The sequence below is a fragment of the Agrilus planipennis genome, unplaced genomic scaffold (genome assembly GCF_000699045.2).
Source record: "Agrilus planipennis isolate EAB-ADULT unplaced genomic scaffold, Apla_2.0 scaffold39, whole genome shotgun sequence".
NCBI lineage: Eukaryota > Metazoa > Arthropoda > Insecta > Coleoptera > Buprestidae > Agrilus > Agrilus planipennis.
The window spans coordinates 503,883-531,486 of NW_020439074.1; the positions used below are offsets into that span (position 1 = coordinate 503,883).

The 27,604-nt window shown below is 34.3% G+C and overlaps 2 protein-coding genes across 7 annotated transcripts in view; one reads left to right on the forward strand and one right to left on the reverse strand.

Moving 5' to 3' along the window:
- The window catches only part of LOC108745001, a 10,030-nt gene extending 8,004 nt beyond the window's left edge, over window positions 1–2,026 (forward strand). Inside the window, exons 2-3 of the mRNA XM_018481000.2 lie at window positions 525–635; window positions 938–2,026. Of these exons, the coding sequence (XP_018336502.2) occupies window positions 525–635; window positions 938–1,821 (995 nt within the window). The 3' untranslated portion in view covers window positions 1,822–2,026. The remainder of the gene's footprint in view (window positions 1–524; window positions 636–937) is intronic.
- Window positions 2,027–3,579: 1,553 nt separating this feature from the next.
- Window positions 3,580–12,974, reverse strand: LOC108745072 (RB1-inducible coiled-coil protein 1). Of its 6 annotated transcripts, XM_018481132.2 has the most exons (14): window positions 12,672–12,974; window positions 12,221–12,340; window positions 11,941–12,155; window positions 11,585–11,867; window positions 11,256–11,481; window positions 10,950–11,132; window positions 10,478–10,837; window positions 9,752–10,212; window positions 9,494–9,620; window positions 8,894–9,166; window positions 7,359–8,418; window positions 6,916–7,208; window positions 6,303–6,649; window positions 3,580–4,789 (listed from the first exon to the last, which is right to left on the reverse strand). In XM_018481132.2, exons 2-14 carry the CDS (start codon window positions 12,286–12,288, stop codon window positions 4,657–4,659), a joined length of 4,029 nt encoding a protein of 1,342 aa, XP_018336634.1. In that variant the 5' UTR covers window positions 12,289–12,340; window positions 12,672–12,974; the 3' UTR covers window positions 3,580–4,656. The 6 variants fall into 6 exon arrangements, with proteins under 6 accessions (XP_018336634.1, XP_018336630.1, XP_018336633.1 ...); XM_018481128.2 differs by lacking the exon at window positions 8,894–9,166 and having other exon boundaries at window positions 3,581–4,789; window positions 9,494–9,632; window positions 12,773–12,973; XM_018481131.2 differs by lacking the exon at window positions 8,894–9,166 and having other exon boundaries at window positions 3,581–4,722; window positions 9,494–9,632; window positions 12,672–12,973.
- Window positions 12,975–27,604: the final 14,630 nt, after the last annotated feature.

Consider the following 27,604-nt stretch of genomic DNA (forward strand, 5'->3'; position numbering starts at 1 on the left):
TTTTGATAAATTAAATAAATTAAAAAATAGCAGTTTTGCTAATAAACTGTCGTCAGTATAGCAAAAAATACGGGATATCAAAATTTAAAAAACATTTGCAAGGTTTTACAAGAGGAAGAAACTGATGCTGTTGCTCCCAATAATTTGAATATTACGGACGTAGTTAATTTACCATTTGCTCCTATAGTTTCCTGTGACGTGAAAAGATGTTTTTCAGAAATTAAAAATATTTTATCTGATAATCGCCGTAAATTTATATTTGAAAATTTATTATATCATATTATCTATAATAAAATGTAATAGCAAAAATATGTAAAATTGTAAATAGACAAATATAACCCTTAAAACTTGTTTTATTTCAATCTAAAAAACGACATTTGAAAGCATCTTTAAATGCATATAGTTAATATTTTAAATGCATATTTGCATGCATATTTTGTACTTTTTTAATGCATAATTATCCGAAGCCTGTTTATCAGTTTTATTTACCTTCATCTACGAAATCTTCGGCAAGTAATATTTATTTTTGTTACAGTTAATGTCCCTTCGGGAGCCTACCATACGATCGTCAAGAGAAGGAAACAATATTCTAAAAAATTTTCAACCACCTCCATTAATAGCGGACCAAGAAAAAGGTAATGTATAACAAGACTTTTAATTCCTAACATAAGTAGCCCCGAAATGTGGTGTTATAGGCGGATGATGAGGATGTCGTGGGTAGAAAAGGTTAGAAATGAAGAGGTATTAGAAAGAATAGGAGAACAGAGGACTCTGTGGAAGTCAATAAAAAATAGGCGAGATAGGTTGGTAGGACACCTTCTTAGGCATGAAGGTCTAGTCAGAGACATATTAGAGGCAGAAACAGGAGTTAGGAGGGGTAGAGGTAGACCTAGATTAGATTACTNATATATTTAAATAAATTTCTGCGTTTTTCCAGGTTATTCATGTTCCTGTCCCCCCTTTGAGTGTATGTGTAACATCCCTCAGGCGTTCTCAAGTAATAATCAGCAGTACTCAAACCATTCCCCAGTGTCTTACCAACAACCTCAGCTTCTGGATTCCTACTGGACTCAAGAATCCACGTCAACCCAATCGCTCCCAGTTGACTTTGAAACAAGTATAAACTCCCAATGTGATTTTGCCAATATTCCAGCCGACATATTCCAACCAGAAGAAATATTTCAACTGGACCAACCTTTGAGATCGGATTTCAACCACCACGTAAATAATACGAGTAGTTCCCATTCGCCACCAACCCTTCTGGACTTGGGAAGTGGCACCATCCACAGAGAATTTAAAACCGAGGATTACTGGAACCATTTCACTAACGACGATAGCAATAACAGTTCCTGTAGTAGGTTTAATATGCCGGAATCACCTGACGGAACCGGAAGTGAGAATTTAATCCATAATAATCAATACGATTTTCCGCAAAGGATGAAATACGAACATGTCGGTTGTGAAAATCGGTACGACTTGACACAAAATATGGGTTCACAAAATTTTATCGAATTAGACTATTTGAGTTTGTCTAATAAATCTCACGACGTTTGTACTAATAACAGACTGGAAGCGCATCTTCAAGGATTCGACGACTGCAACTTTGATGTTAGACATAGCGAAACGACTGATAAATTTGTTGATATTCCTCAGTATATTGATTATTCTAGTCTACTTGCATGCGAAGGTAAACAATTCGGCAACGAAAATTCTGTAAACGAATTCGATTTTCGTACAGTCAATAATTTTCCGCCTCCGAGCAATAATTTGCATTTCGGTAGTGACGAATTTATTTCTTTGACCGATATTCCGAGGCAATAATTATTAACGTAATTATCATTACAGTGGCAGTGCTGAAATACCATCCATTTTTAATTGAAAGTAATAAATGTTGTTGCCAGTATTTCAGCACTTTTTGCCTTTTTAATGTGCCTTTTTTATAAAAAGTACTGCTGCTTTCGAATGATCTTTGAAATTAGTTCATAGTTGTAACATTCCTTGTAAATATAATAAGTTGTATAAATGTACATATTTGTAATAATAAATGTGATATTGAGTTTTAAGAAAAATTGACCCGAAAACCTCAGTAGTATCGGTGCCTTTTTTATAAGGTACACTGTACCCTTTTATGGGCATTGGGAATAGTAAGATATCTGGTTTCAATTAAATTAAATAGTTCAGTGAAAGTTAAATATCTTAAATAAAATGATAACGATATTGATATTGTTAGAGGAGTATGGGAATGAAGCAAAAATAAATAAAAAATAGTAATAATATATAAAGGATATAAGGGTTGGTTTAGAGTCAGATAAGTCAGGAACCAGTTGAAATGTGATAGATGAAGAAAATATTTATCCATGGACCCCATCCCTCGAATAACGTGTTCTTTCAGCATTTTTGACCCTTTAGAAATAAAGTTCTACTCACTTACCTCTTGTTTACTCTTTAAGATTGGATTACCTGCTTCAAATTAGGTACTCAAAATGCAGAAATCAATCTTTTTAACAATAAATATCATGTTGCTCAGGTACTTTATTAACCAACCAACCCCCACCCCCGTATATTCTTCAAAATAGTCTCTTACCAAACACACTCCCCCCACCTTTGCTTAGGACAGCCCTAACTACTCCAAGTCAGTTAGAAATTTTTATATGGTGTGCATAATCTTTTTTAATCAAAATTGGTTCCATCCCCNTTAGGTACTCAAAATGCAGAAATCAATCTTTTTAACAATAAATATCATGTTGCTCAGGTACTTTATTAACCAACCAACCCCCACTCCCGTATATTCTTCAAAATAGTCTCTTACCAAACACACTCCCCCCACCTTTGCTTAGGACAGCCCTAACTACTCCAAGTCAGTTAGAAATTTTTATATGGTGTGCATAATCTTTTTTAATTAAAATTGGTTCCATCCCCTTCAAAATTTACAAGGGAATACAAACACCATATAAACAGAAGCAGGTAGAAAATATTTATCCATGAACCTCCTCCCTCGAACGTGTTTTTTCAGCATTTTTGACCCTTTAGAAATAATGTTCTATTCACTTACCTCTTGTTTACTCTTTAAGATTGGATTACCTGCTTTAGTTTCAAATTAGGTGCTTCAAAATGCAGAACTCAATTTTTTTAACAGTAAATACCATGTTGCTCAGGTACCTATTAACCAACAAAGCCCCCATTCCTGAATATGCTTCAAAATAGTCTCTTACCAAACACACTCCCCCCACCTTTGCTTAGGACAGCCCTAACTACTCTAAAAGTCACTTAGAAATTTTTATATGGTGCGCTTAATCTTTTCTAATTAAAACTGGTTCCACCCCCTCAAAATTGAATACATACACCATATAAACAGAAGCAGGTAGGTTTCTGCAGACACCAAAAAATACGTATATGTTCTCATAAAGAACTGGAAATCAACTTTTCTAATTTAAAAATGAAATTGTCATACCAAATAATGAAGCATGCAAACTCGTTTTAAAACTTAAGAGACAAAAACTGGACGACAAATATGAACCAACTATATCTACTGGGTTAGTAAATAAATTACATAATGAAAATGGTCAGTGTTTTTGATTTTATAATTTTATTGCACATTTGCATTTATAAAAATTTTTCACAGTTACATTGCAAAACAGGGCTCAATAATAATAATGATGATGATGAAAAAAAAAAACAAACTAGAATAGCATTCCAATTAAACACGCGCACAAGTATACATTCACGGTAATGTCCACACATTGTACAAAAAAAAGTAATAATAGTAGTAGTAAACGCTTAAATTATCGTACGATACATATTTCGGCTATAATTGCTAGAATAACTTAAATCCTTTACGACTAATTAATTTCTAATACCAAAGTCACAATTCGGCACTTTCAGTAACAAAACTACTCAACAATGCTTAAACTAAATCACATTTGAAGTTACTTATTTAATTTCAATTTTAAACTTGTCCTGCTAAACGTCTGATTTATTAGATCACTAACATCAATATAATAAGACTGTAGGAAATAAAAGATGACATTCTTGCCTTTTTTTTTTGTTCTTTTAATAAAAGTACAGTTGTTGAATGATCTTTAAAAAGGTCCTTTGACGATTTTGCATGTTGCAAAAGTATCTTACAGTCTTATTAGGAGATAACACCACTTTTTTTGCGATATAAAAACAATATTATATAACTTATATCTAAACTCACTAGAAATAACTCCAGAAAAAACCACAAAGTATTTTTTTAACCCTGCTAGAAGAGAGTTTGTATCTTACAAGCAATAATAAGTTTCTTTTTAATAATAATTGTTATATATCTATGTAGAACGTTGGTTAATAAAAATGCACACGCACTAATAATTGTAAGACAGTGAAAAAAATTAAATAAATTAACATTTTGGCTATAATTACTCTCTACTTACTAATCAATAATTATAAGCATTTATTGTGGTTTTAATTTTTTTTTTGTTTGTTGGAATAGCTTATTAGAAAATATTTTTAAATACAATTATGTATTTGATTGTAACTGCTGGCTTTAAAGTTTCATTCCTAGTTTCTACGTGTCGAATAAAAAAATTATATATATATTACAATTAAAATTAATTAATATTAGTTGGCTCAAAATATTTTTAGGATGCCTCATGATCCAGTTCTTCAAGAAACTACTTAAAAAAATAGGACTTTCGCAACAGGAGGGACGAAAATTGAAAAATCGAAAAATTTGCGATATCGCTGTAAAAAAAATGTCACTTTAATAGTACTTGTCTTATTAGGTGTTATAAAAACCATTTCTTTTCGGCTGAAACATTAATAATGTATAAAAGTTCATATTTTACAATGTTAATTAAAATATTTGTTATTATTCCGTTTCTCTTAGAATAAAAAATTTAAGCAGGTTTGCAGTGCTTGTATTAAAAATGGAAAGAGTAAACAAAAACGCCTAGTTTAACAAATCTAAGATAGCATAAACGTCATAATTTGAATTTCGTATAATATTTATATACAATTCGTGTGACCATAGCATTAAAAGAACATTGCATGCATACATGTCACAGAAATATGAAACCTACACATTTGCTTCATTCGCAATGAACTTTTTACATACGTATTATTTCCCTTCACAAATGCAAGGGATGTGATAACTGTTAAAGAAAATAACATTCATAATGACAATAGTAAATCAATTTAAAAAAATCTTTTCTACGAAGAGAAATCAGTTGGAAATGAAAAGTCGAAAATAAATTGTACAGCACTCCAAATACATAGGTATCGAAAATTTCTTGAATAGTGTTTTATTGGGGTAACCAACTTTCTTAGACAGTTATTTTTTTAAATATCAACAAAAATGTCTTGCCTTTTAAAGTTTTAATTAATACATATATGTTAATGAGATTAAAAGATCATTTAAGACCACAAAAAAATAATTTAAATCTTTGTAAATTTAAAGATGAATGTAAAAATTATAGCAAACAAGGAGTAATCATATTGTTCATCTCTAACTGTACCTTTAGTATCTAAAAACGTTTTACGTTATGTGAAATTTTGGGTTGCAATGCTATATTTAATTCAAACACTAGTTGCTTATTTTTGAAAAACAAACAAATAATTGAGAATAAATATCTTCAGAAAAAACTTTTTTTAGACTGTTGAGGATTTAATAAATAGAAAATATGGCACCCCACTACTCGGTTGTTACTGTGAAGTTAACGTAAATTTATAACGAGAGGAAGAGAAATGTTCCAAATGTTCATTCATACTACCCAAGCAAAAGAAACAAGTGTATTTAAAAAACCCTAAGCAAAACAATAATGTACATAAAAAGAATATAAAAATTAAAATTTCTGCAGCAGCTATAAACCACTGACACTCTGCCACAACCTGTTTAGACTTTGACCCGAAAATTCAATCTTATCATATTGTGTAGTAATAGTCTTTGACTGGAAGACTATCAAAATAATAAAAATGAGTATGTCAACTGCCACTGAATGGACTGGGACAGTAAATAAAAATATACGATCTGTCACTTAAAAAAAGGAAACTAAAAATATCACAAAATCACAATTTAAGTAACTACAAAAGTAATGATAAATTTGCGTACTGTAATTTACAATAACAATCTTCTATATATGCAATATGTATAATATTGACAGACTTTCGTCATCTGCTTTTTTATTTAAAAAATGTTTCGTCATATATAAACTCCTATATAAATGAAATGATATCTATTTACAATGGTACCTATTGTTATTTGTTATTAATATTATTATAATATTAGAATTATTTTCATTAATTTGTAAAAGATGGTAACCTACCGAGTAACGTTGGTTTGTTCCTTCTTAACATCTCTATCTTTCTTTTCATCCTTTATTCTGTCGTCGTTACCTTGGGGAACTGCAGATGATGATGATGATGATGGTTCTTCCATAGCGTCTTTTAAACACTGTATCGACTCTTCAACAGAAAATGTTTGAACATTAACAGGCGTAGGGGGCAACGACTGGCACACTTTTGATGAACTTTGACCCTCGACTGCGGCAACCGTTTGCTCTACGACCTGACTTTGGGTCATGGGAGCAACTCGTTCACGACTTTTTGACCGCGGCACCACTTTCAAACGATAAAATGTGGTGTCTTGGGGAACTTTGTAACGATTGCTTGACTAAAAAAAAGTAAATGTTTAAGTTAAGGGGCAAACAGGTCATGTCATGAGCACTATATCGCCACCTACTGATATTTAGTGCTAACTGTGGTGTTTTAAATATTTGACAACGGATTTAAAAAGGTATCTACTTATCAATTTTAATCTATGTTGCAGCTTATATGCAAACCAAATTAAAAAATCTGGAAAGATCTACGTATGGGAGTTTCAATAAACTGCTTACTAAGAACTTATTGCTCTTGACAGACGAATTTCATTTTACTAACCTTTCTAGCTTTGCAATGCTCTTTTTCAGTTACTATTCCAAAGCAATATGCAATTCGCTTTTCTCCCTTTTTAGCCAAACCAAGAGGTTCGATGCAATTCGAGTGTAAAAAATACAGACTTTCGCTGTCTTGGACGATAACGTAATTCTCATGCTCTTCGTCCCAAACGATAGCAACGGTATCACCGAACGAAACCGAATCAACGTTTAATTTTCCTGATTTTCCGGTCAACATTTGACTTTTAGAAAGTTTATCTTTTTTGGCCATGGGACTCGTAGCTACATCTACTTTTCCTGTAAATAATGAATAAGAAATGTAAATTGCCATAATTTGAGTTCTTGAGAATGATGTTATATAATGTTTTATGTTTCAATTTTGTCAAACTTCTGTTAAATTTAAATTTCAAAAAAAAAAGAATAAGTATAATTAAAGTTACAAATTACCTTCTGCAACTGAGACGGAAATACCCATGTCTTGTATACCTTCGTCGGTTTTCTTCGATCTCTCTAAGCACAGTTCCATTTCTAATCTATCATTCTCGTTCCTCAACTTTTCTATTTTACTTTCAAGTTCTTCGTTTTGTCTTTCAGTTTCGTTTTCGGCCAACTGTTGGATTGTATTTTTGTATTTGATGCATTCAAGATTTAAATTCGCCTCCCGTTCTCTAAGGACATCAATCATTTTGTCCTTATCTTCTGATATTTTTTTCGCAACCTCCTCAACGAGTTTTTGTTTCTCATTTTCGAATTTATTACTAAGTTCCTTTACTTTGTCATCTAAAATTTTTGCCCATCGTTTTGACTCTAGTTCAATAGCTTCTTTAATAGCTTTTGCCTTATCGTTCTCATAATTCTGTTTTATCTGTAAAATTAACGCTTCATGGCTAGGAGGTTCTTTGAAATCATGATCGGGACTTTCCAAAGGTTCAGTGGGGCTACGATCTAATTTGGCAATAGACATTAATTTAAAACGAGATCGGATGTTGTCTATTTCATCTTTATGATCCCTATTTAGTTTATCTGTAATTTCTTTAATGCTCTGCTCTTTTTCCACCTTTAATTTTTCAATTTGTAACATAACATCTTGCAATTCCGATGATTTTTCATCTTTTACTTCTTCCAAATCTTTAGTTGTAACCGACAGCTTTTTCTGTGCCTCTGACAATGTAGACTCCAAATGAGATATTTGAGCTTGCAGATCATTAATTTCGTTGGTTTTGAGTGTTGCAGTTTTTTTATGCTCCTCTAATTCCGACTCATATTCTGTTGAAAGCTTGCCTAAAGCCTCCTTTACTTCAATATTCTTTATTTCGCTAAAATTTTTATACAGAGCCCCCATGTTATTATGCTGTACCTCAATATGATCTTTTTCCAACAAAAAGAAATTTTTTAAATCAGTTAGTTCGGATCTTAACTGCGCAAGCGTTTGACTCACTAAACCGGACATCTTGAGAAGTGTAGACCGCAATTTATCTTGTTCGGTTCGTGATGTTTCTAAATTGTCCTAATAAAAACGAAATTATCACTGTTCTGTTTTAAAGGGTATGAATTAGATATTTATTATTTTAAAGGTGTAGCTACTCTGTTTTTGAAAGGACAGAATATTTCTAAAACTTTAATCATAAGTTAAAAAATTTTCTTCCATTTCTGTTTCAGCCTTCTTATCCATTATAATAATGATTTATTCTAAGTTTATTTTTTATAATGTAATATTATTATGGTAGTCTATTTTTCCACTCATTTCTCGCAAAAACTATTATGAAGCATGCAACAAATAATATACTCAAGTGGCAGTAACAAGCGAACTGAAAAAGTGAAAATTGCCTACAAGGAGAAACTAAGGACCTCATATTACACTAACAAAGGGAATTTGTGTATCAGGCATTTCAAATAAAATCAAAAATAAAGCAAAAATTTATAAAAAGAAAAAAAAAACGAAATGCTACAAAGAAGACAACATTACTTTTTTTATGATGTACCTGCAGCAACGCCACGACATTGTTGGCGTTGTCTAGTTGTCTAACAAATTCCCCTTGACTGTGTCCGCCGGTTTCAATGCTCAAGCTCGAAGGCAAACTCTCGTCAATGTAATATTCGTCAGTGACGAACTCGTTCGCGGGCTGACAGCCTTGTATAGGCGAAATGGGGGAGATATGTTCGTTTTTGATAGGACTTTGAAGGACTGAGGGTGAGACAACGGATTTCGAAGAAATGGGTGGAGCACTGTTATCATATCCGCAAGCTAAACTTTGCTGATGATGAGAATTAAAACAACTCTCAGTATTCGAATTAAAATTTTTTAAACTAGCCAATTCGTCAATCGATTCCAGTGATGGATTTTTGATGTTAGTAAAACTTTCAGTGTTGCTGTGACTGCCACTTGAGCTCAGTGTCCTTTGCAGTTGCGTGTTGGCGCTGTTGTTATTTGTCGGAATGTTAGCACCCGTGTTCATAAGACTGTAACCCATGTTGCTCGAGTGACTAGCACTTGAACATGTGTCGGTGCTTTGCGAGTTTTGATGGAATTTTAGGAAAGTTCGGGGAGGTTTTCTCGGGGGAAAAAGCGGTTTCTCACCAACCTCTGTCAGCGTTGCAACGTCCTGTGTTCGTGCGCGTCCAGAAGGCACGTCTTTGTCGAAGTGAAGTTCAAGTGGACTCTGCCCAACTTTCTCGAACTCTTCTGTGTCGGTTTCGGATTCACAACCCCTATTGAAAAATCTTAATTTCACTTAACATATAATACACGCTGTATCTAAATGAAACAGTTTAAATTTTAATTGTACCTACTATTAAAACAGAGAAATCAATAAGTATTAATACAAAACAATAAAACTTACTTATCTAAATCCTTTAGAAGAGGTATGGCATGAGGTGCAAGGCATGTTTCACTATCAGCTGGTTTCAATAGATTTTGATCTAAATTGCTAGCCAGTCCTACTTCTGTCACAACTTGTACCAACTTTTCTTCTATTGCACGACCATCTGCCTTATCTAATTCAGCTTTGACGAGTGACTTTATCATGAAAAAATTCGTGATAGCTGAGATGTCTGGCACACCCAAATTTTCACCTAAATCTGGCAACTTTCTTTTCAGCTCTTCAATGTCTTCGACGTTGAGTTTTGGAAGACTCGAATCGAAAATCGAAGGGGCTTGAGTGGCATAAGGAGGAGGCATATCGTTCATACCAGGAAAGAGAGAATTCAGAAAATGACCATCAAACTGGGACTGAAAGTCTTTTCGGCGAGCAACTTCTTCATTGTGGATGGTGAGTAAGTGACATGCAAGTTCAGATGCCCACTAAAATATTTTTATTACATTTATAACATTTTTCAAAAAGAAGGGAGTTAAAAGCAAATAATTCAGAAAAGCAATATTGTTTAATGGTATTTTGAGGTAAAAATACACAATAAAACACAAACATATAAAATTTTTATTTCACCACACACTGGCTTTCCATAATAGAAAGATAAATAATTTATGTCCGTCTTTATCATTGAATTTAAAGTTTTTTACCACATTCAGCTAGTGACAATTTTTTTATGAATGATTAAAATGAACTTACTGCAAGGAAAGCTTGAGAAAACGCTCTTCTTCTAACAACTTCCGCCACAGCAGCGAGATATGTGGCTGGCGCCAAATGAATCTGTTGCAGTGCTTCCAAACTCTCTCTCAATCTCTTCAAATTATCATGGTAAACTACTAGTCTTTGATCAGTTTCAAGCATCACACTTTGAACATAAGTAACCCATTTTAAACGATGATAGAGGTTCAGTCTGAGTTCCTCTTTCGCCTTCGTACATCTCTTGCGAATGTCGAACAACTTTTGGTGGTTCTGGATCATCACTTGCAACTGTTTTTGATGAGACAAGCATAAATCTGGCAGGATCGAACTGTCTCCAATTACACTGGCTCTTGCCTGGTTCTAGAAGTATTAAGATACCGAAATTAAACTTAAAAAATTAAAATACGATTCAAAACCGTTTAAATTAATGGTAAATATTTTGCTCTAAATTATTTACACAATAACTATATACCTGCAAGAAAGATTGTGCTAGGTCTGCTTGTGCTTGAACAATACGTTTTGCTTCACACATTAGCTGATCCAAGCCAAATAATCGATCGCCTAGACCTTTTACTTCTTTCATATCAGGTTTCTCTGAAGACTCTATGGCTCGTTCCACTTCTTCATGAAGAGATTTGAATAATTCATCGCTAAACTAGAATAAAAATTCCAAGTGCAATAATTACTTTTACAATGATTATCAAATAAACACAGGAAATCAATATTGAGTATTTAAAATAACAATTTTTGTAATAATATGTAGAACAGAAAAACTTACTTGCTCCAAACCTTTTGAGCAATGTTCAAAAAATTGATCCATTGAACTTTTATTATCAGATGCAGATATCCATTCCAGTAATGTTGTTGTCTTTGCTTCTTTACCAGCTTCATCACTATTTTCTGTGCATTCTTCAGCTTCTGCAGATTTATTTTCTTCCTCACAGATTTCTAACAGTTGAGGCAATACAGGTATTTTTGCCAATGTTTGCAAATCTTCATTAAAACTGAAAATACATTTAATAATAATTATTTATTTAATATACTAAATTTAGAAAGCATTAGACATTTTAGAAATTAAATATCATCAGGAAAACGTGTTAAACTTACTGTTGTAAGAAATTAAGATAAGTTTCGCGTTCGTTTGTAAATTCAAGGAAAGTTTTTTCAAACACTTCTGTCCTCTTTTTAAATAGGGCTGTAATGTCCTCTAAATTTGCTACCACAGCTGCCCATCCTTGTTGCTGCAGGTGCTGATCATGTACAAGATCATCACATATTTTTGCCTGTTCCTTTGCAGATTCATGAAATCTTTGTGCTAAATGTGTTCTTTGATTTACAGTGTCTATTTTTGGTGGCAAATTTTGCAGATCACCGGCTTTCTGTATTAAATCTGGAATAATCATATATAGTAGTTGTGCTTATTATTTATAAAATCAAACAACAGTACAAAATAGAAAAATTACCTGCATCTAATCCTAAATCAATGATGGAGCATGGAGGAGATTTAGACTCTATAACTGACTTACTGAAAAGGTATATGGGGTTTGTGTCAGTACCTGCAGAATACAAATTAACACGAGTATCTGGATCTAAGCAATCACCTCCACTGACTAGAAGTACTTGCTTCTCTGATGGAATTTTGCAAACCTTTTCAATGTACTGTTTTAAATTACTAACACTGAAACCATCATAACACATTTATATTTAAAAGAAGCCATAATTAAATAATATATAATGTCATACTTTTCAAAGGCCAGGCTCATGTCAAATGTGATCATAGTTCCTGCATCAACATGGAATACGTACAACATCTTCACAATTTCTCAAAGCATTCTCATTGAAGGAAGGCACTAATTTTATAATCTAAAATAAGTCTGCAATAATTTAAACTACTACAAACATGGTTTTTAAGAATTACATTGTGTATTTTTAAAATGGAGATAAAGTAATGAGTAAATACATGTAGTTCATTAATCCTTGAGAGTATCAGCATGTATTTTAAGCAGTAAACAATAATTTTGAGGGATAGTGAAACATCAAAACATTACATTCCACAATGAAAACAAAGGAATTGTTGATTATGTAGGCTATAACTAATTAACCATCATATGCCACAAAAATATGTAATGTGGTTTAGAAAGATAATAATAACTGTGTCATGCTACCAAAAAAACTAAATTGATAGGAAACGTACGATTTAAAGCTAATTTTCTGCATTTCTTGTACATAGCCTTTGTGACAGCTACGTGACATTCTCACAGCTGATATTGACGAGCACTGAAAATTTGCACTTACATTTTTGTTATTTACACACCATTATGTTACTTTCGTTATCACACTTAATACACAAAACATTTTGGCCAAAACGCAATTTGACCATCAACTGACTGTTCGTTGATTATTACACAGGTCTACCTACTATGATTACAACTTGCAATTCATTTTTTTCAAGGCCGTTTATTCTCGTTCATGTCTCGTCTTCTTGCTTACTAGTCTCTGCTGTTATAAATCCAAACCAATATTTGTAAACATTGGAACCCACGGTACTTTTATTGGAATCTGCATATTGTACATTTCAATTATACGAATCAAATAGAAATCCTCCGCATATTACTCTTTCTTCGTCATTTAGACTTACGAAAGCGACCTGAAGATGGCAGCAACTGTATGAAAATGTTGAAAAACAAAAGTTTTAAAAAACTTTTACGGTTTCCACTTACTGCCTGAAAACACTTTTTGGAAACTGTATATACATTTTGTTATTAATTATTTTAAATAAGTATTATTAGCAGTTTACAACATTTTCCTACGGTTGGATAAAAAAATGAAAATTAATTAAATAAGCTAGTTCTTCCCCCTGCCCCCTGCCATTTTTATTGCTCCACTATGACGTAGTGTCGGCCATCATTCTTTTCTAATTGTTGTAGTTGTCGGCCATCATTCTTCTGTAATTGTTGTAGTTATCGGCCATCATTCTTTTTCAATTGTTGTCGCATTGTCACTGATGTCGGCCATCATTCTTTTTCAATTGTTGTCGCATTGTTACAGATGTCGGCCATTATGGTTTTTTAATAGATTTATAGTAATCAATGATTAAAATTTAAAGGAAAAAAGTAGGTATGCAATACATCGTGAAATTGCTGATACTAACTTTCATTTACGTAATACTACTTTGGCCTGTGCTGATAGCACTAATAATTTCTAGAATTTGCAGTACTTTACGAACAATGAAATATTGCTTTATTTATTATGTTATTATAATTAAAAAAAAAACAATAATGCTACCAGATGTACTATACCTAAACTAATAAATAAAGTCCTCGTTTTATGTGTTTCAACGTTAGGTTCGCCGAGAAGATTTTCTGGTCAATAGAAGGCGTTAGAACTGACGATAAAGAATTGCAAAATGAAAGTTTGCAGAAGTTGTCCGAACCCCGAACCATCGAGTTGTACTTTTTTCTTCAGGGGTATTTACAGGCAGCGCCGCAAGTACTTTTACAACTACATATCCTAATGAGAAACGTCTCCACCATGGATAAAGATACAAGTAATTTTTTTTATTTCGAAAATGTGCGCTTTTAATTATCGTCGGTCAGTACCTGTCAGGGCCTTTGTCTGGCTTGCTTATTTATTATTACAATAAGTGTTACAAAATACGGTAAACGTCTATAATTAACAAGATAAACNAAAATACCTACAATCTAAAATTTGTTTCTTAAATTCAAAATACTTTAAAAAAAAGTATCTAGTACAACCAAACAGACGCTATAATAGAACCCGATCTCTCCTCTAAATATGCCTTAAAAGTATAAATTTTTGACATCTTTAAAAAAAGTTTGAATGGATAAACCTCTGCCGATATGATAAATATTTAATGTGTACCTAAGTCAACATTATTTCAATAAAAACCAGTCGAAAGGACCTACGTGGCAAATCCGTAAATGTATAGTAAAAAGAAGAACGAAAGATAAATATTACATCCCCTTTTAGTGCACATTTCAAAATAGAACGAAAAACGCTTTACCGCCCGCCACGCATTAAAAGTAATATGAAAAAAAGTATTTCCCTTAAATAGATATGGAAGGAAAGAAAAGGTACATCGGAAAAGAAATATTCTGGAAAAGGCAACTACAAAAGCAGTGGAGTAGGTGCAAAAGGGTGTGAGGGGGGTGACAACCAACATTAAAGAAACTAAAATTCCAAAAAATGCTAATGGAATTATTTTACTCTCGGAGATATTAACAGATAATAAAATCTAAATTACTTACTATGACATTCGTAATAGACCACCGACTAATTAATGATAACTATAAAAACTGTATTTAGTTTTGTACTAATTGTAATGCTTGATTTAAAAATGTACTTACTACAAATAACAATTCGGAAGTTTCTTAAGTAAAATACACTATGTCACTTCTTTGTAAATCGCGGCTCACAGCAGGAAGTTTCGGCAAATTTTCGATCAGCAACATTTTTATATTGTTATTTTATTTTCATCAAAAATCTTTGTACGTGACCTACAGCACATACTTGAGGGCTTGCTAAATTTTGAATTACAGAAATACAGGCCTCTGTCTTATTATATATACATGGTAATTAATTGCCTTCATTATTTATTTGTAATTGATTTTAAATTACAATTGTCGGCTACGTACGTAGGTACCCAACTAATACTAATGCGTCAAATTGAAGAAGTTTTATCAAAACTATTTTACAAAAAATTAAAAACCATAGTTTTGGGTAAAAAAGAATTATTAGTTGCACTACAATATCTCACAATGTTCACAATTAAAAGATCATTCAAACATCATACAGCGGATAATAGATACGATAATTTTCGGGAAATTACCACGAATATTGCACGACCACTTAAACATGGATCATCCTCAAGGAAGTGACATTTTGTTACAAACGAATGCCGCATGCGATCTATATTCGGGGCATTTTCGATGTGCCTGCAGTGGACATGTGGCGAAAGAAAAACGAGAGATTTAAGGAAATTATAATGAGTACTTTCAACTACATAAATAAGTGGATGGATGGTGGATCAATCTTAAGGAGGAACAGCGTTATGAACGAATGCCGCATGCGATCTATACCAGCGGTATTTTTGATGCACCCGAAATCGACAGAAAAATGACGCAGGTCATATAGAACAAAACTTCTAGAAATTTCGGGAAACTATCACGAATATTCCACAACAACACAAATAAATGAAGGGATTAATGATGAAGCAGTGCTATGAACTAATGTCGCACGCGGTTTATGTTGGCGATTGCCTATTTCTTAATTAGAGCGCAACAAAAAGAATTTACTTTGCATTTCGTCCCTTACCTACGAAACTTTTTGTTTCGGAAGTACCTAAAGCGGATTTGTTTTAGTTTCCGAGGTTAAGCATTTCGCGAATTCTAAACAATGACAAAAATTCTTAACATGTTCGGGGATCGACGAGAAGAAAGTTATCGGTAATGGAAACGGGTTCTGGAGCTGCACCCCGCGCAACCCCCACTTACTTTGACGGTTGAACAAAAGTAGGCCACATACTTGCTGTCAACTGAGTAATTACAATTTCGATCACGTTTACCGCATACACATCCAGGGAACATTTCTCAATCTAGTAGGTATATTGAAAGGAGCTTGTCAATGTATTTACTAAACATAGGTAATGTGCTTTCATGCCAAATAAGACGTACACACACACCCACATGTAGGTACATGAGAGCACGTGAAATTATTAATCTTCAGTACAAGTGAACGTATTTATATGTGTGTAGTATGTACGTATGTATGTATGTATGTATGTCTGTGTCTCAACCAGGGAGTATGAAAATCAGAATGACAAATAATGTCGACAACAAGCAGTGCATTAGCAAGCTTAATTTCAGCTAATGAACCAGAACAACGATGCTACAAACTAAATAAGGCTGCGCAATGAAAGGCAAGTTCAGCCAGTACCCTTGTGGCTTACGCTGAAAGCGACACATAGTCCTCCAAGGATAATAATTCCGCTTGTTCTCGCTGTGTGTGGCTGTACGCTGAGGAATTACCATTATTCTGCTTATCGATTTTGTGCTTAAACGCATTTTTAAACGCGACAAAAATTTTATGAATTACTGTAGTGCATAATATGATTTAACCTTTAAAATACTTTATTGTTATGTTTAATGAAAAATTTAAGCTGCAGTAATTCATTGTATTCAATCCTTTAAATATTAAAAAAAATACAACGTGTAATTATACAACACGCTACTGAAGTGAAACATCTTCAAACACACAAACATACCGGGATAGGGGTTAAGGAATTGGTTTAATGGTACTATTTGTACAGTATGAATTTAAATTTTACACTATACATGCCGGAGTTGCCTGTAACGAACGTTGCATTGAAGCGCGCTCACGGCTCAAGCGATTCCCACTACGAGATATCCGTTGCATGATTTCGTTACATAGCAACTCGCACGAAACGAACTTAGCCTGCCGTGCGTAAAAAAGTTTCACTTCAAAAACTCATCAATTAACAACCGAAATATTATGTAATTAATTAAAGAATCCTCAAAAGATCAAGCATCTTTTTTGGTTAGTTAGAGTATTAAAAAAACAACAGAATTTTATAAAAGATATTGTTAATGCTTGACACTGTCGATGAAACAGAATCATGTCGGAACGTCTTGCAGCAACACTTTCTCTCTCTCTTTTTTTCAGTCTCAAATATCTATTAAAGCAACTTGTTCATCCACACCCACAAAGCTTTTCTTTTACTAATTATATGTTCACTCTATGTGAAGAAAGAAAATTTCGTTAAAAAAATGCACAGTAATTATAATAACAGTTCGCCTTTTTGACATTTAGTGCATGAAGGATAGTTAGGTATTCCTTAATCTGAGCACCACATATGCCATCACATCCTGTTAGCAAACTAAACCTTCACTTATAGAAACGAATGTTCATTGTTATTAAAATATTTCGCCTTTGCAGTTGCGCCATATCTGTGAATCCCCGATATATTTGGTACTTTCCCAAACGTATTTCTGGAAGTTGGTTTCCGTGGTCAAAAAATATGACAATTCCTTAGTACAGTTAAAATCTGTTATAACGACACCGAAGGGACTACTCGTAAAAACCGATAGTCGTAACAACCGGTGACGTTATTAAGTACCTAATACCTTTTATTGAATGTTTGATTAATACATTCATTTATAAAATAAAACTACATTTTATTTATTTCACATAAAACGTATAATAAAAAGGCATTATGTACATAACATTATCATTTTTCTATATTAATAAAATCTGTAATTTTAGTCTGTTTGGAACACTTGTGTCGTGCGTACGCACCATGTAGTTCCTGTTGAATTTTAATTAATGTATCGGCATAATTTCCTTGCACGTGAAACTGTTCATTAAAAAGAACAATTTTTCGTAATACACTGACAACATTAAGAACATCATTCAAAGTTGGCACTGTAAATTGTTCTTCAGTCTCTTCCTGTTCGTCATTTTCCTCTTGAACTTCTTATGCAATATCATCTTCCGTAGCTGGTGCACAAATTGCAATAGAGTTATCTGCATCAATAAACTCCTTAGCTTCAGTAGCAGTTATTCTGAGTATTACAATAGACCCTAAACTCGACACGTTTTTGTTTACTTTTGCGATCTTAGCGGTCATTTACTGTACCAAATGTGGGTACTGTTACCTATTCAAATGTTTACAATACAGCTGGTCGTTCTAACAGATATAATTCTCCGAAAATAACAGTTAAATGTAGTCGCTTAAAGCGATATGTCGTAACAAGCAATGTCGTAACAACCAATGTTTTTATAAGGCGGTCTAACACAATTCAGCCGGGACCTATGATATTGGTCAATATAACCGGTATGTTGTTCTAAACGATGTCGTAGTAAACGGTTTTGACTGTATTTGTTTTTCATTATTTATTTGTAATTGATTTTAAATTACAATTGTCGGCTACGTACGTAGGTACCCAACTAATACTAATGCGTCAAATTGAAGAAGTTTTAACAAAACTATTTTACAAAAAATTAAAAACCATAGTTTTGGGTAAAAAAGAATTATTAGTTGCACTACAATATCTCACAATGTTCACAATTAAAAGATCATTCAAACATCATACAGCGGATAATAGATACGATAATTTTCGGGAAATTACCACGAATATTGCACGACCACTTAAACATGGATCATCCTCAAGGAAGTGACATTTTGTTACAAACGAATGCCGCATGCGATCTATATTCGGGGCATTTTCGATGTGCCTGCAGTGGACATGTGGCGAAAGAAAAACGAGAGATTTAAGGAAATTATAATGAGTACTTTCAACTACATNTATTTTCGGAGTATCAATTAAAATTTAATCGCGTCAGATAATATTATTCGGAATCCTTTTATATTGTCTAATTGACAGGAACTTTTTATTATACCGTTTCGAAAATATGCAAATACTGCAATCGATAAAGTGGATTAATTAAATGGTTTAGGGAGGCGTTTAATTAATTAGCGCTGTACCAACCGTTGTTAGATATAATATAAAACAATTGGGGAATTTGTGATTAATGCCAACAGAACAATTTCATTTGGAGATTTGAAATGCGCATTTTTTGTTTTATTTTTGCATCAGTTTTAAAATTTACAATTAGAGCACAGAGGCAGAAAGAGCCAGAGAGGGAAAGAAGATGAGAAAAAAATCGGATAGAACCGTCCGCAATATCGACACGTATTATTCACAGCATTTAAACTTTTCAATGAATGCCGCTATAAACCGGCATAGATCATAATTGAAATTGGAACTTTTAATCACTTGTTCTTTAAACCAAGTGCATACAAACGTATCTGAATGCGTGGATTTCGCATTTATCTCACCTAATTAAAAAGTATAAAAACGGACAGACAGCCACACGACTGATCCTATAAGGGTTCCGTTTTTCATTGGGACGTACGGAACCCTAACCCGAGAACCAATTTAACATTGTAGTTGAAAAAAAACACCTTCTCTCATAAATTGAAACTGCAAACGTAAATTTGTAAACACAATATTGTTTTAAAATAATTCGAAGTGGTCTGTATTCTGTCGAAACTTCCAGGCGCGGATTGCGATTTCGATCTTTTTGGATCTCATCAGCGCGTCGCCGGCAGCTCCGACAGAACACAGACCAACTTTTACCTGCTGTCTTAACAGTACGTTTTAGAAAATACTACAAATGGCGCGGTAAACGCCATCTGTAGCACGATGCTACATTTTAGGATTACGTATGCTCCAACAAGGTCCACTTGTGTGGATATCTATTTGCTGAGAACGAATCCCGGCGTAGCCAACCTCAACGTGATAGGTACGTTACCATAATCGAATAAAATAATTCAAAGTGGTTTGTATTCGGTCAAAACTGCCAGACGCGGATCGCGATTTCGATCTTTTTGGATATCATCAGCGCGTCGTAGACAGCTCCGACAGAACACAGACCAACTTTTACCTGCTGTCTTAACAGCGCGTTTTAGAAAATACCACAAATGGCGCGGTAAACGCCATCTGTAGTACGATGCTACATTTTAGGATTACGTATGCTCCAANACACCACAAAAAAATATTTTTTTAATTGTAATATTGTAATTATACGTTTTGGGAACTAATTTTGCGGGAAGTCTTAAAACATACTCGGAAAAAGAGCGGGAAAATTTTCGATACTCGATTTGTACGGTGGGGGGAATGGTCAATTTTCATAGATGTTCTTAAATAACTTTACAACTGTTTATTTTAAAGTATATATATTTGAGACCCTTACAACAAGCCCTTGCATGTTATACGGTACAGTTTGTAAAACTTTTTTTTAATTTCCTATTGACCCCCCAAAAGTTACACCCATGTTCAAAATTTATTTATGTTATACGTCTGTGATTGGTTTTCATTTGGACTTACGGAACCCTAAAAAGAAATAATCAAACGTCGAAATTCCCGTAATTGTAGATCCATTAATGTTCAAAAAATTCTTTCCTAAATTAAATGGAATAGTGAACTATCGGATAAATATGAGTGAAGATCGAATACATGAATCTTGTTGGAATTTTAAAGTAGGTACCATAGCGATAGCCAAATCCTCATGTGCTTTGTGTAGCATCGAATTTTATTAGTATCTAAAGTGAACCCTGTGTGGCAGACTACACCACGTTCACTTCAAAACTAAGATCACCCGCAACCGATTCCACGAAATGTGGGAAAAGACCGGAACCATACTAAAAATGTGTGGTAGAGATTGGCGAAAATTACACTCATAAAACGGGACCGGAGTAGGCCAATCCACATGAATGGTAAGGGTCTGGGGAAGGCGGTTTTCTAGTGCCAGAGTGCAACTACTTAATATGCTTCCGAGTGTTGGATTCTTCCCTCGGGCATCGGACCAGACTGGTATATGAGGGACACGGGAGCCGTAGGTCGGAAATCCTCCTATCTGCCTCGGTCGTTTAAAGTTGTACACCCTGCATACCGGGGGAGAGAGTAATAGTACCAAACCTGCTAACCCTGGTAAAGATCAGTTAGGTACCGCCCACACCAGACGATTGTAGGGCATCTTGATCATCTTTTAGGAAACACTTCGACCAGTGTACGCTGATTGAGGGTTAAATAAAATAAACCTATAGTAACCGTACGTACGTAGGTACGTCACTGTGTAACTGTGTTCGCATGGCTAAAAGTGCAGGGATGTTTTGAAGTTGACCTTTTTTATTAAAATCGAATTAATTTGTTGTAATTGATTCGGCGTATCGTTGATATATCTATTTTAAAATACATTAATTGTAACAACCCCAAATTAATTAGACGAATTGATGTCAAGAGGGTCAATTTTGAGTACCGTTGTAGATGTCCATATGAATGCTAACGATTCCATAAACAGTTAAATACCTATGACAATTAAACAGTCATCCTAGTTTTCAAGTATGGAGCGCAAGTTTGGATAATTTAGGCAAACGGTTGTTTATTAATTCTCTTGGCTAGATTGCAAAATCCATTTATAACTAATTGAATTTTCAAGCACACAACGGCATTAAACACAACCTCTGTGCATCTAGGAAGTTTGCCCATTTGCATCCTGCTGGTCGGTTCGTTCTTGGAAAATCTTCCGTAAAGTTTTGTCGTAAATATGAGGGGCGAAGCGAGGAGTCGCGCTGTGCCTGTCGCGCCGCCAACTTCGCACTTTAAATGAAGACTGAGAGACAAATACGTACACTACATCCCCGTTCGTTCCTCTCCGACGCTAATTGTTTGCCTCCCGACTCCATTGTTGTTAAAGAAAAATATTTGCGACGTGTCTGAAGAACCCTAATTTACGACAACACAAAAGAAAATTATCATTTCACGACGCATCATTTCTTTTGTCGCGTATAATCATTTATTTCGAGTTTTATGGCGTGTCCTTCTCCTTTAGAATTACACTCTAAAATGTACTCGCGCTAGGTTACGATCAATGTAAGCTTGGGCGCTTTTCTTTTGTTAAAATTTTCATTGAAAACACGAAAAGGTCACTTCTTTACTTTTACATGAGCTCTGAAGACACCTCTCCTTGGCATAAACGGACTGTTGCCATTTCGTTACAAAATAACGTGTATTGTAGTTGGCATCTGTCAAGTACAACTACTGAAGATTTCCAAAGACGTACTTATTACAAATGTACCTACTTACAATATTTTTGTAGGTATCTACTTATATATACGAGCGTAATACACTTAATATTGTTTTACATTTCTTACTGGTTCAGAATCGGAAAAGTGAAAATCAAACTTCGAATTAATAACGTAAGGAAATTATATAAAATATATATCAAGCTAGCTCGACAAAATTATATTTCTCATTTCTAAAGTTCACTATAATTTGTCGCTAATTTATTAACAAATCAAAAAGTTTGTCACTGCAGTCAATTACTGGAGAATAGACAAAATGCTAGCTTCATATCAAGCTGGCATAACACCGGTGTATCTTCAAATAGAAATGGCGTGGAAAAGTACTGTATAGCTATAATTTGTCGCTAACTTGTCACTGTAAAATAATACATTCACTTTCACCCATTTTGTCGCCATCCCAGCCTAGAGCTGATCAGCGAAAAACGATTGAAGGGCTTTGAAACTAGCACTACACATCTAGAAATAAAAAAGGCGTAGAGTAATACTGTACGGGTTTAAATTTATCGCTAATTTGTCACTAAGAATTGATACATTTACCCGTTTTGTCGGCAGTCCAGCTATGAGTTGCTCAGCGAAAGACGACTGAAGGGTCGTGAAGACAGCAGTACACATAGCGTATCTCGAAGTAGAAAAGGCATAGAGAAATACTGTACGGTTTGTAATTTATCGCTAATTTGTCGCTAAGAGTTGATACATTTACCCATTTGGTCGCCAGTCCGGCATTGAGTTAATCAGCGAAAAACAATTGGAGGGCCGTGAAAATAGCATTACACATAGCGTATCTCGAAGTAAAAAAGGCGTAGAGAAATACTGTACCGTTTGTAATTTATCGCTAATTTGTCGCTAAGATTTGATACTTTTACCCACTTTGTCGCCAGTCCGGCATTGAGTTGATCAGCGAAAGACGATTGGAGGGTCGTGAAGACAGCAGTACACATAGCGTATCTCGAAGTACAAAAGGCGTAGAGAAATACTGTACAGTTTGTAATTTATCGCTAATTTGTCGCTAACAGTTGACACTTATACCCATTTTGTCGCCAATCCGGCTTTGAAATGATCAGCAAAAAACGATTGAAGGTTTGTAGAGCTAGCAGTACACAGAGCGTATCTCGAAGTAGAAAAGGCGTAGAGAAATACTGTACGGGTTTAAATTTATCGCTAATTTGTCACTAAGAATTGATACATTTACCCGTTTTGTCGCCAGTTCGGCATTGAGTTAATCTGCGAAAAATAATTGGAGGGTCGTGAAGATAGCATTACACATAGCAACTCGATGTAAAAAAGGCGTAGAGAAATACTGTACAGATTGTAATTTATCGCTAGTTTGTCGCTAAGATTTGATACTTTTACGCACTTTGTCGCCAGTTCAGCTTTCAATTGATCAGCGAAAAAACGATTGAAGGTTTGTAGAGCTAGCAGTACACATAGCGTATCTCGAAGTAAAAAAGGCGTAGAGAAATACTATACGGTTTGTAATTTATCGCTAATTTGTCGCTAACAGTTGATACTTATACCCATTTTGTTGCCAGTCCGGCTTTGAATTGATTAACGAAAAACGATTGAAGGGTCCTCTTGCAGTGTCAAGTTGACGGTTCTTCAATCGAAGATGGACTAGCAATAAAATGGGTGTCATCAATCAGCGATAAGTAAATGACAAATTATAGCCCTGACAGTGTTTCTCTACGTCATTTCTATTTAGAGATACGTTGTGTGTAGTATTAGCAAGGTACTAGGCTATAGAATTTTGTCTCTTTTCCAGTCACCGGCTGCAGCGATAAATTTTTGGATTTGTTAACAAATTAACGACAAATCAGTGACAAACTATAGCGCACTTTAGATATGAGAAATATAATTTTATTGTACTGCCTCGATACACCTTGTATAAAAGTATGGCTTTTATTTTGGGGGTGTTTCCGTTGGCCATTTTCGCTTTTAAAAACGTTTTTACTGCTGGAAAAATCAACATGTTAATATGTACCTAAGGATTTACGTTCAGTTTCAAACATTCCAAACATACACCCAGTTGTTAACGTACGAATGTGTTATACGTGCTGTGTTGTATGTTATAAAGCGACGTACAATATCAGCGAGAGAGCGTATACCGATTTAAAAGCAACAGAGGAAAAAGTTTTCCACGTACTAGCCATCAGTTTCCGCTTTGAACGAGACTGCGAGTTTAATTGTGGTAAATTGGTCCATCCGTGACGCCCTAAATTTAATCTTGACGGTTATGGCCTTTGCGGGCACGCTGCTTTGTTGTAGTAATCTCAGATGAAATTTGTTTTGAGAGTCAGGGGAAGCATCTGTCACATAAAGGCCTAAAGAAGATTTATGCGAAAAAAATGCTTTGTTTTCAATTTTACGAGCTTTGTCCGAAACGAGTAGCTGCGTTAAACGTATTGTTATAAATGGCGAACCCACAGGATAAAACAAATCAACTAATACGTATTTTGTATTTAAATGAATAATAATAAGTATGTCTCCCAAAATTGAAATTAAACAAAAGAAATACGTTTCCTACAATTGCTTACCTCAGGTATCGTTTATGACAAGGTCGATGGGACCGCTGAAATTAATTCAAACTCGGTAAAGGGGCGTTCAAGTATTACGTAACGCAATTTAGGGGGAGGGGGGGTCTCGTAAAACGTTACGATGCGTTACAGAGGCGGGAGGGGGTCTTTCTTACAACACGTTACGTAACATTGTTTCTTTTTTTTAAATAAAAAATTAGGGTATTAAAACTACCAAGTTGGCAACCCTTTTCGTTTACGTTTTACGGGGAATCCCTCGATTGTATTGTATGTCATTTAATGTTGTTTTCGTTGTCAGTATCCGTTAGTGTTTATGAAGAAGCACATTGCTGTAGTCGGTGTTATTAAAGTGAGTTCATAGTGTTCATACTGTAATGTCCTCAAAAGAGGGAGATTTGTATCATCAGCTGTTCTCAACTCAAAAAAATGCCGACGAAATTTGGAAAACGACTAAAGAAAAACTAAAAAATAAAGAAAAGTTTATAGAACATATAAATGATGTTATACGATTTGCGCGACATAACTTTTGCGATTTTTTGGTAAAAATGGTCACTTGAGTGTTAAGTAACGTTTAGAGAGGGGGAGGGGGTACAGAAAAACGTTACGGCGCGTTACAAGGGGGAGGGAGGGTCAAAAATCTTCAAAAATTGCGTTACATAATACTTGAACGCTCCGTAATTCCTAATATTTTGAAAATAAGGCTTGATTTCAATTCAATGCTTTCCAGCTATTATTCTTAATTTTTCCACACTTTTCCTAGTAACTTCTTAAAGTTCTGAGAAGAAATAGCGTTTTTGTTTAAATTTAATTTTATTCTATATTTTTTTTACCATTGTAAGATTAATATTTATTTACAATCGATTGTATTCGTGATAATGAGCGACTTCATTAGACAGCAAAACCCTTGACCTCTTGAACTGTTAAGCCGGCAACGCAATCACATAATCATATTCAGTTGGGGGAAAGATACGAAGTTGATCCTGCCTACGAAGCAGGATTCCGGGTATCGATCAATCGGCTTAAGCAATGCAATTTATTAACTCAATAGACAAACATCTGCTTCTGTGTGTTGACTAATACATTCTAAATCTGACCGGTATTCATGGACTAAGGTTCATCCCTGGAATTTATTAAATCGGGATTAAAACAGTTTTCGATTCTGACTGAGGAGATTTATATCCACCACCAAACGCTTATACAAGGATTACGCTTTGTCAAGAGAAAAATTTTATCATGAACAGAACAAGATTGATTAGGACGTTAATCATAACAAACGACTTTTCCAAAATTCTTATTTATATTGCCTATTACCAATAAATTATGAGTGCCTACTTTAAAATTTAATGATGACAAGTGGTTTCGAGTGCGATTTCAAAAAAAAATGCAGTCCGGCACTGCTATTCCCTAATACAAAGAAAATAGTTTAAGCATAAAAAAGCGCTCAATAAATTTCGAGGTGATAAAAAGGATATATTAAGATACAAAAGGCTAAGGATATGTAAAAAAATGCGAAGAATTTAATGGTGCCAACAGTTTTCAAGAGCGAGTTCAGAAAAATGTAGTACGGCACTGCTATTCGCTAATATAAAGAAAATAATTTAAACATAAAACTTACATTTCGAGGAGATAAAAAGGATATATTAAGGTACAAAAGACGAAGGATGTGTAAAAAGTGCGTAGAATTTAATGGTGTCAACAGTTTTCGAGAGCGACTTCAAAAAAATGCAGTGCGGCACTGCTATTCGCTAATATAAAGAAAACAGTTTAAACATAAAAAAGCGCTCGTTAAATTTCTAGGAGATAAAAAGGACATTCTAAGCTATAAACGGCTACAAGTATGTAAAAAAGTGCGTAAAATTTCAAAATTTCGAAAAGGTAGAGAATGTACTAAAAGCTAAGCAAAATAGCTAAAAAACGCCTATTAAATTTCAAAGTGAAGAAGGCATGTTTGGCATGCCACATTTTCTTTTTAGACGAAATATTATTACGTACTTAGCTCTGCGTCAAAAAAAAAATAGGTAAATGCCAAAGATATCGACAGAGATAAAGCATATTAACTGCGATCCTGTAATCCAGGGAATGGCTCTTCTTTGTTCCCGATTACGTTGACCATTGCTCTGCGGGTTATAATTTGTCTCTTGAATCACGTATTTTAGGGCAAATGTTTATTGCCAACCTACATCTCTGTGTGCAGTTTTGCGGTGTGTCCAAAACACTAACGAAACGTTGGTACAGTCGGCCAAAGTAAACAGGCACACGCTTCTTAATGTGAAAATTTCACTTTGCATCTTGGGAAGGAAATGCAAACAACAAACGATAATATTTGTATGTGTGTTCCCGTACATGTATGTGTATATATATAACCTATGGTTTTGGCTAAGAATATTTATATTTTGTTCATACGGGAAGGGAATTGTGCTAAAACAAAGGTCAATACAATCAGGACAAACCACTTTAAAAATAAATAATAATAAGAGTTCTTGATTCCTAGAATTCTGCATCACAAGATCATGCACAATAAAACTCTATAAACAGTTCCGATTTAATAAACTCCAGGGATGAACTGTAGAAGACAAGTAGAAATCAGGAAGGGAGTCCGACAGGGATGCACACTGTCACTGCTACTTTGCGAAGATTAGCTCAGGGTGGAGGTGCGTGTCCAACCAGTCTTAGGACTGACAACCTTATGATGATCATAAACAGGAGTGGGTTTTTTATTTTTCAAAAATGGGAGGTTTCCGCAAGCAGCTTTCCAATACCTCTTCATTTCTAACCTTTTCTACCCACGATATCCTCATCATCCGCCTATAACACCACATTTCGAACGCTTCTAACCTTTTCTTTTCCGCCACTGCCACTGTCCATGTTTCGCACCCGTACAACGCCGTGCTCCAAACATACACCTTTAAC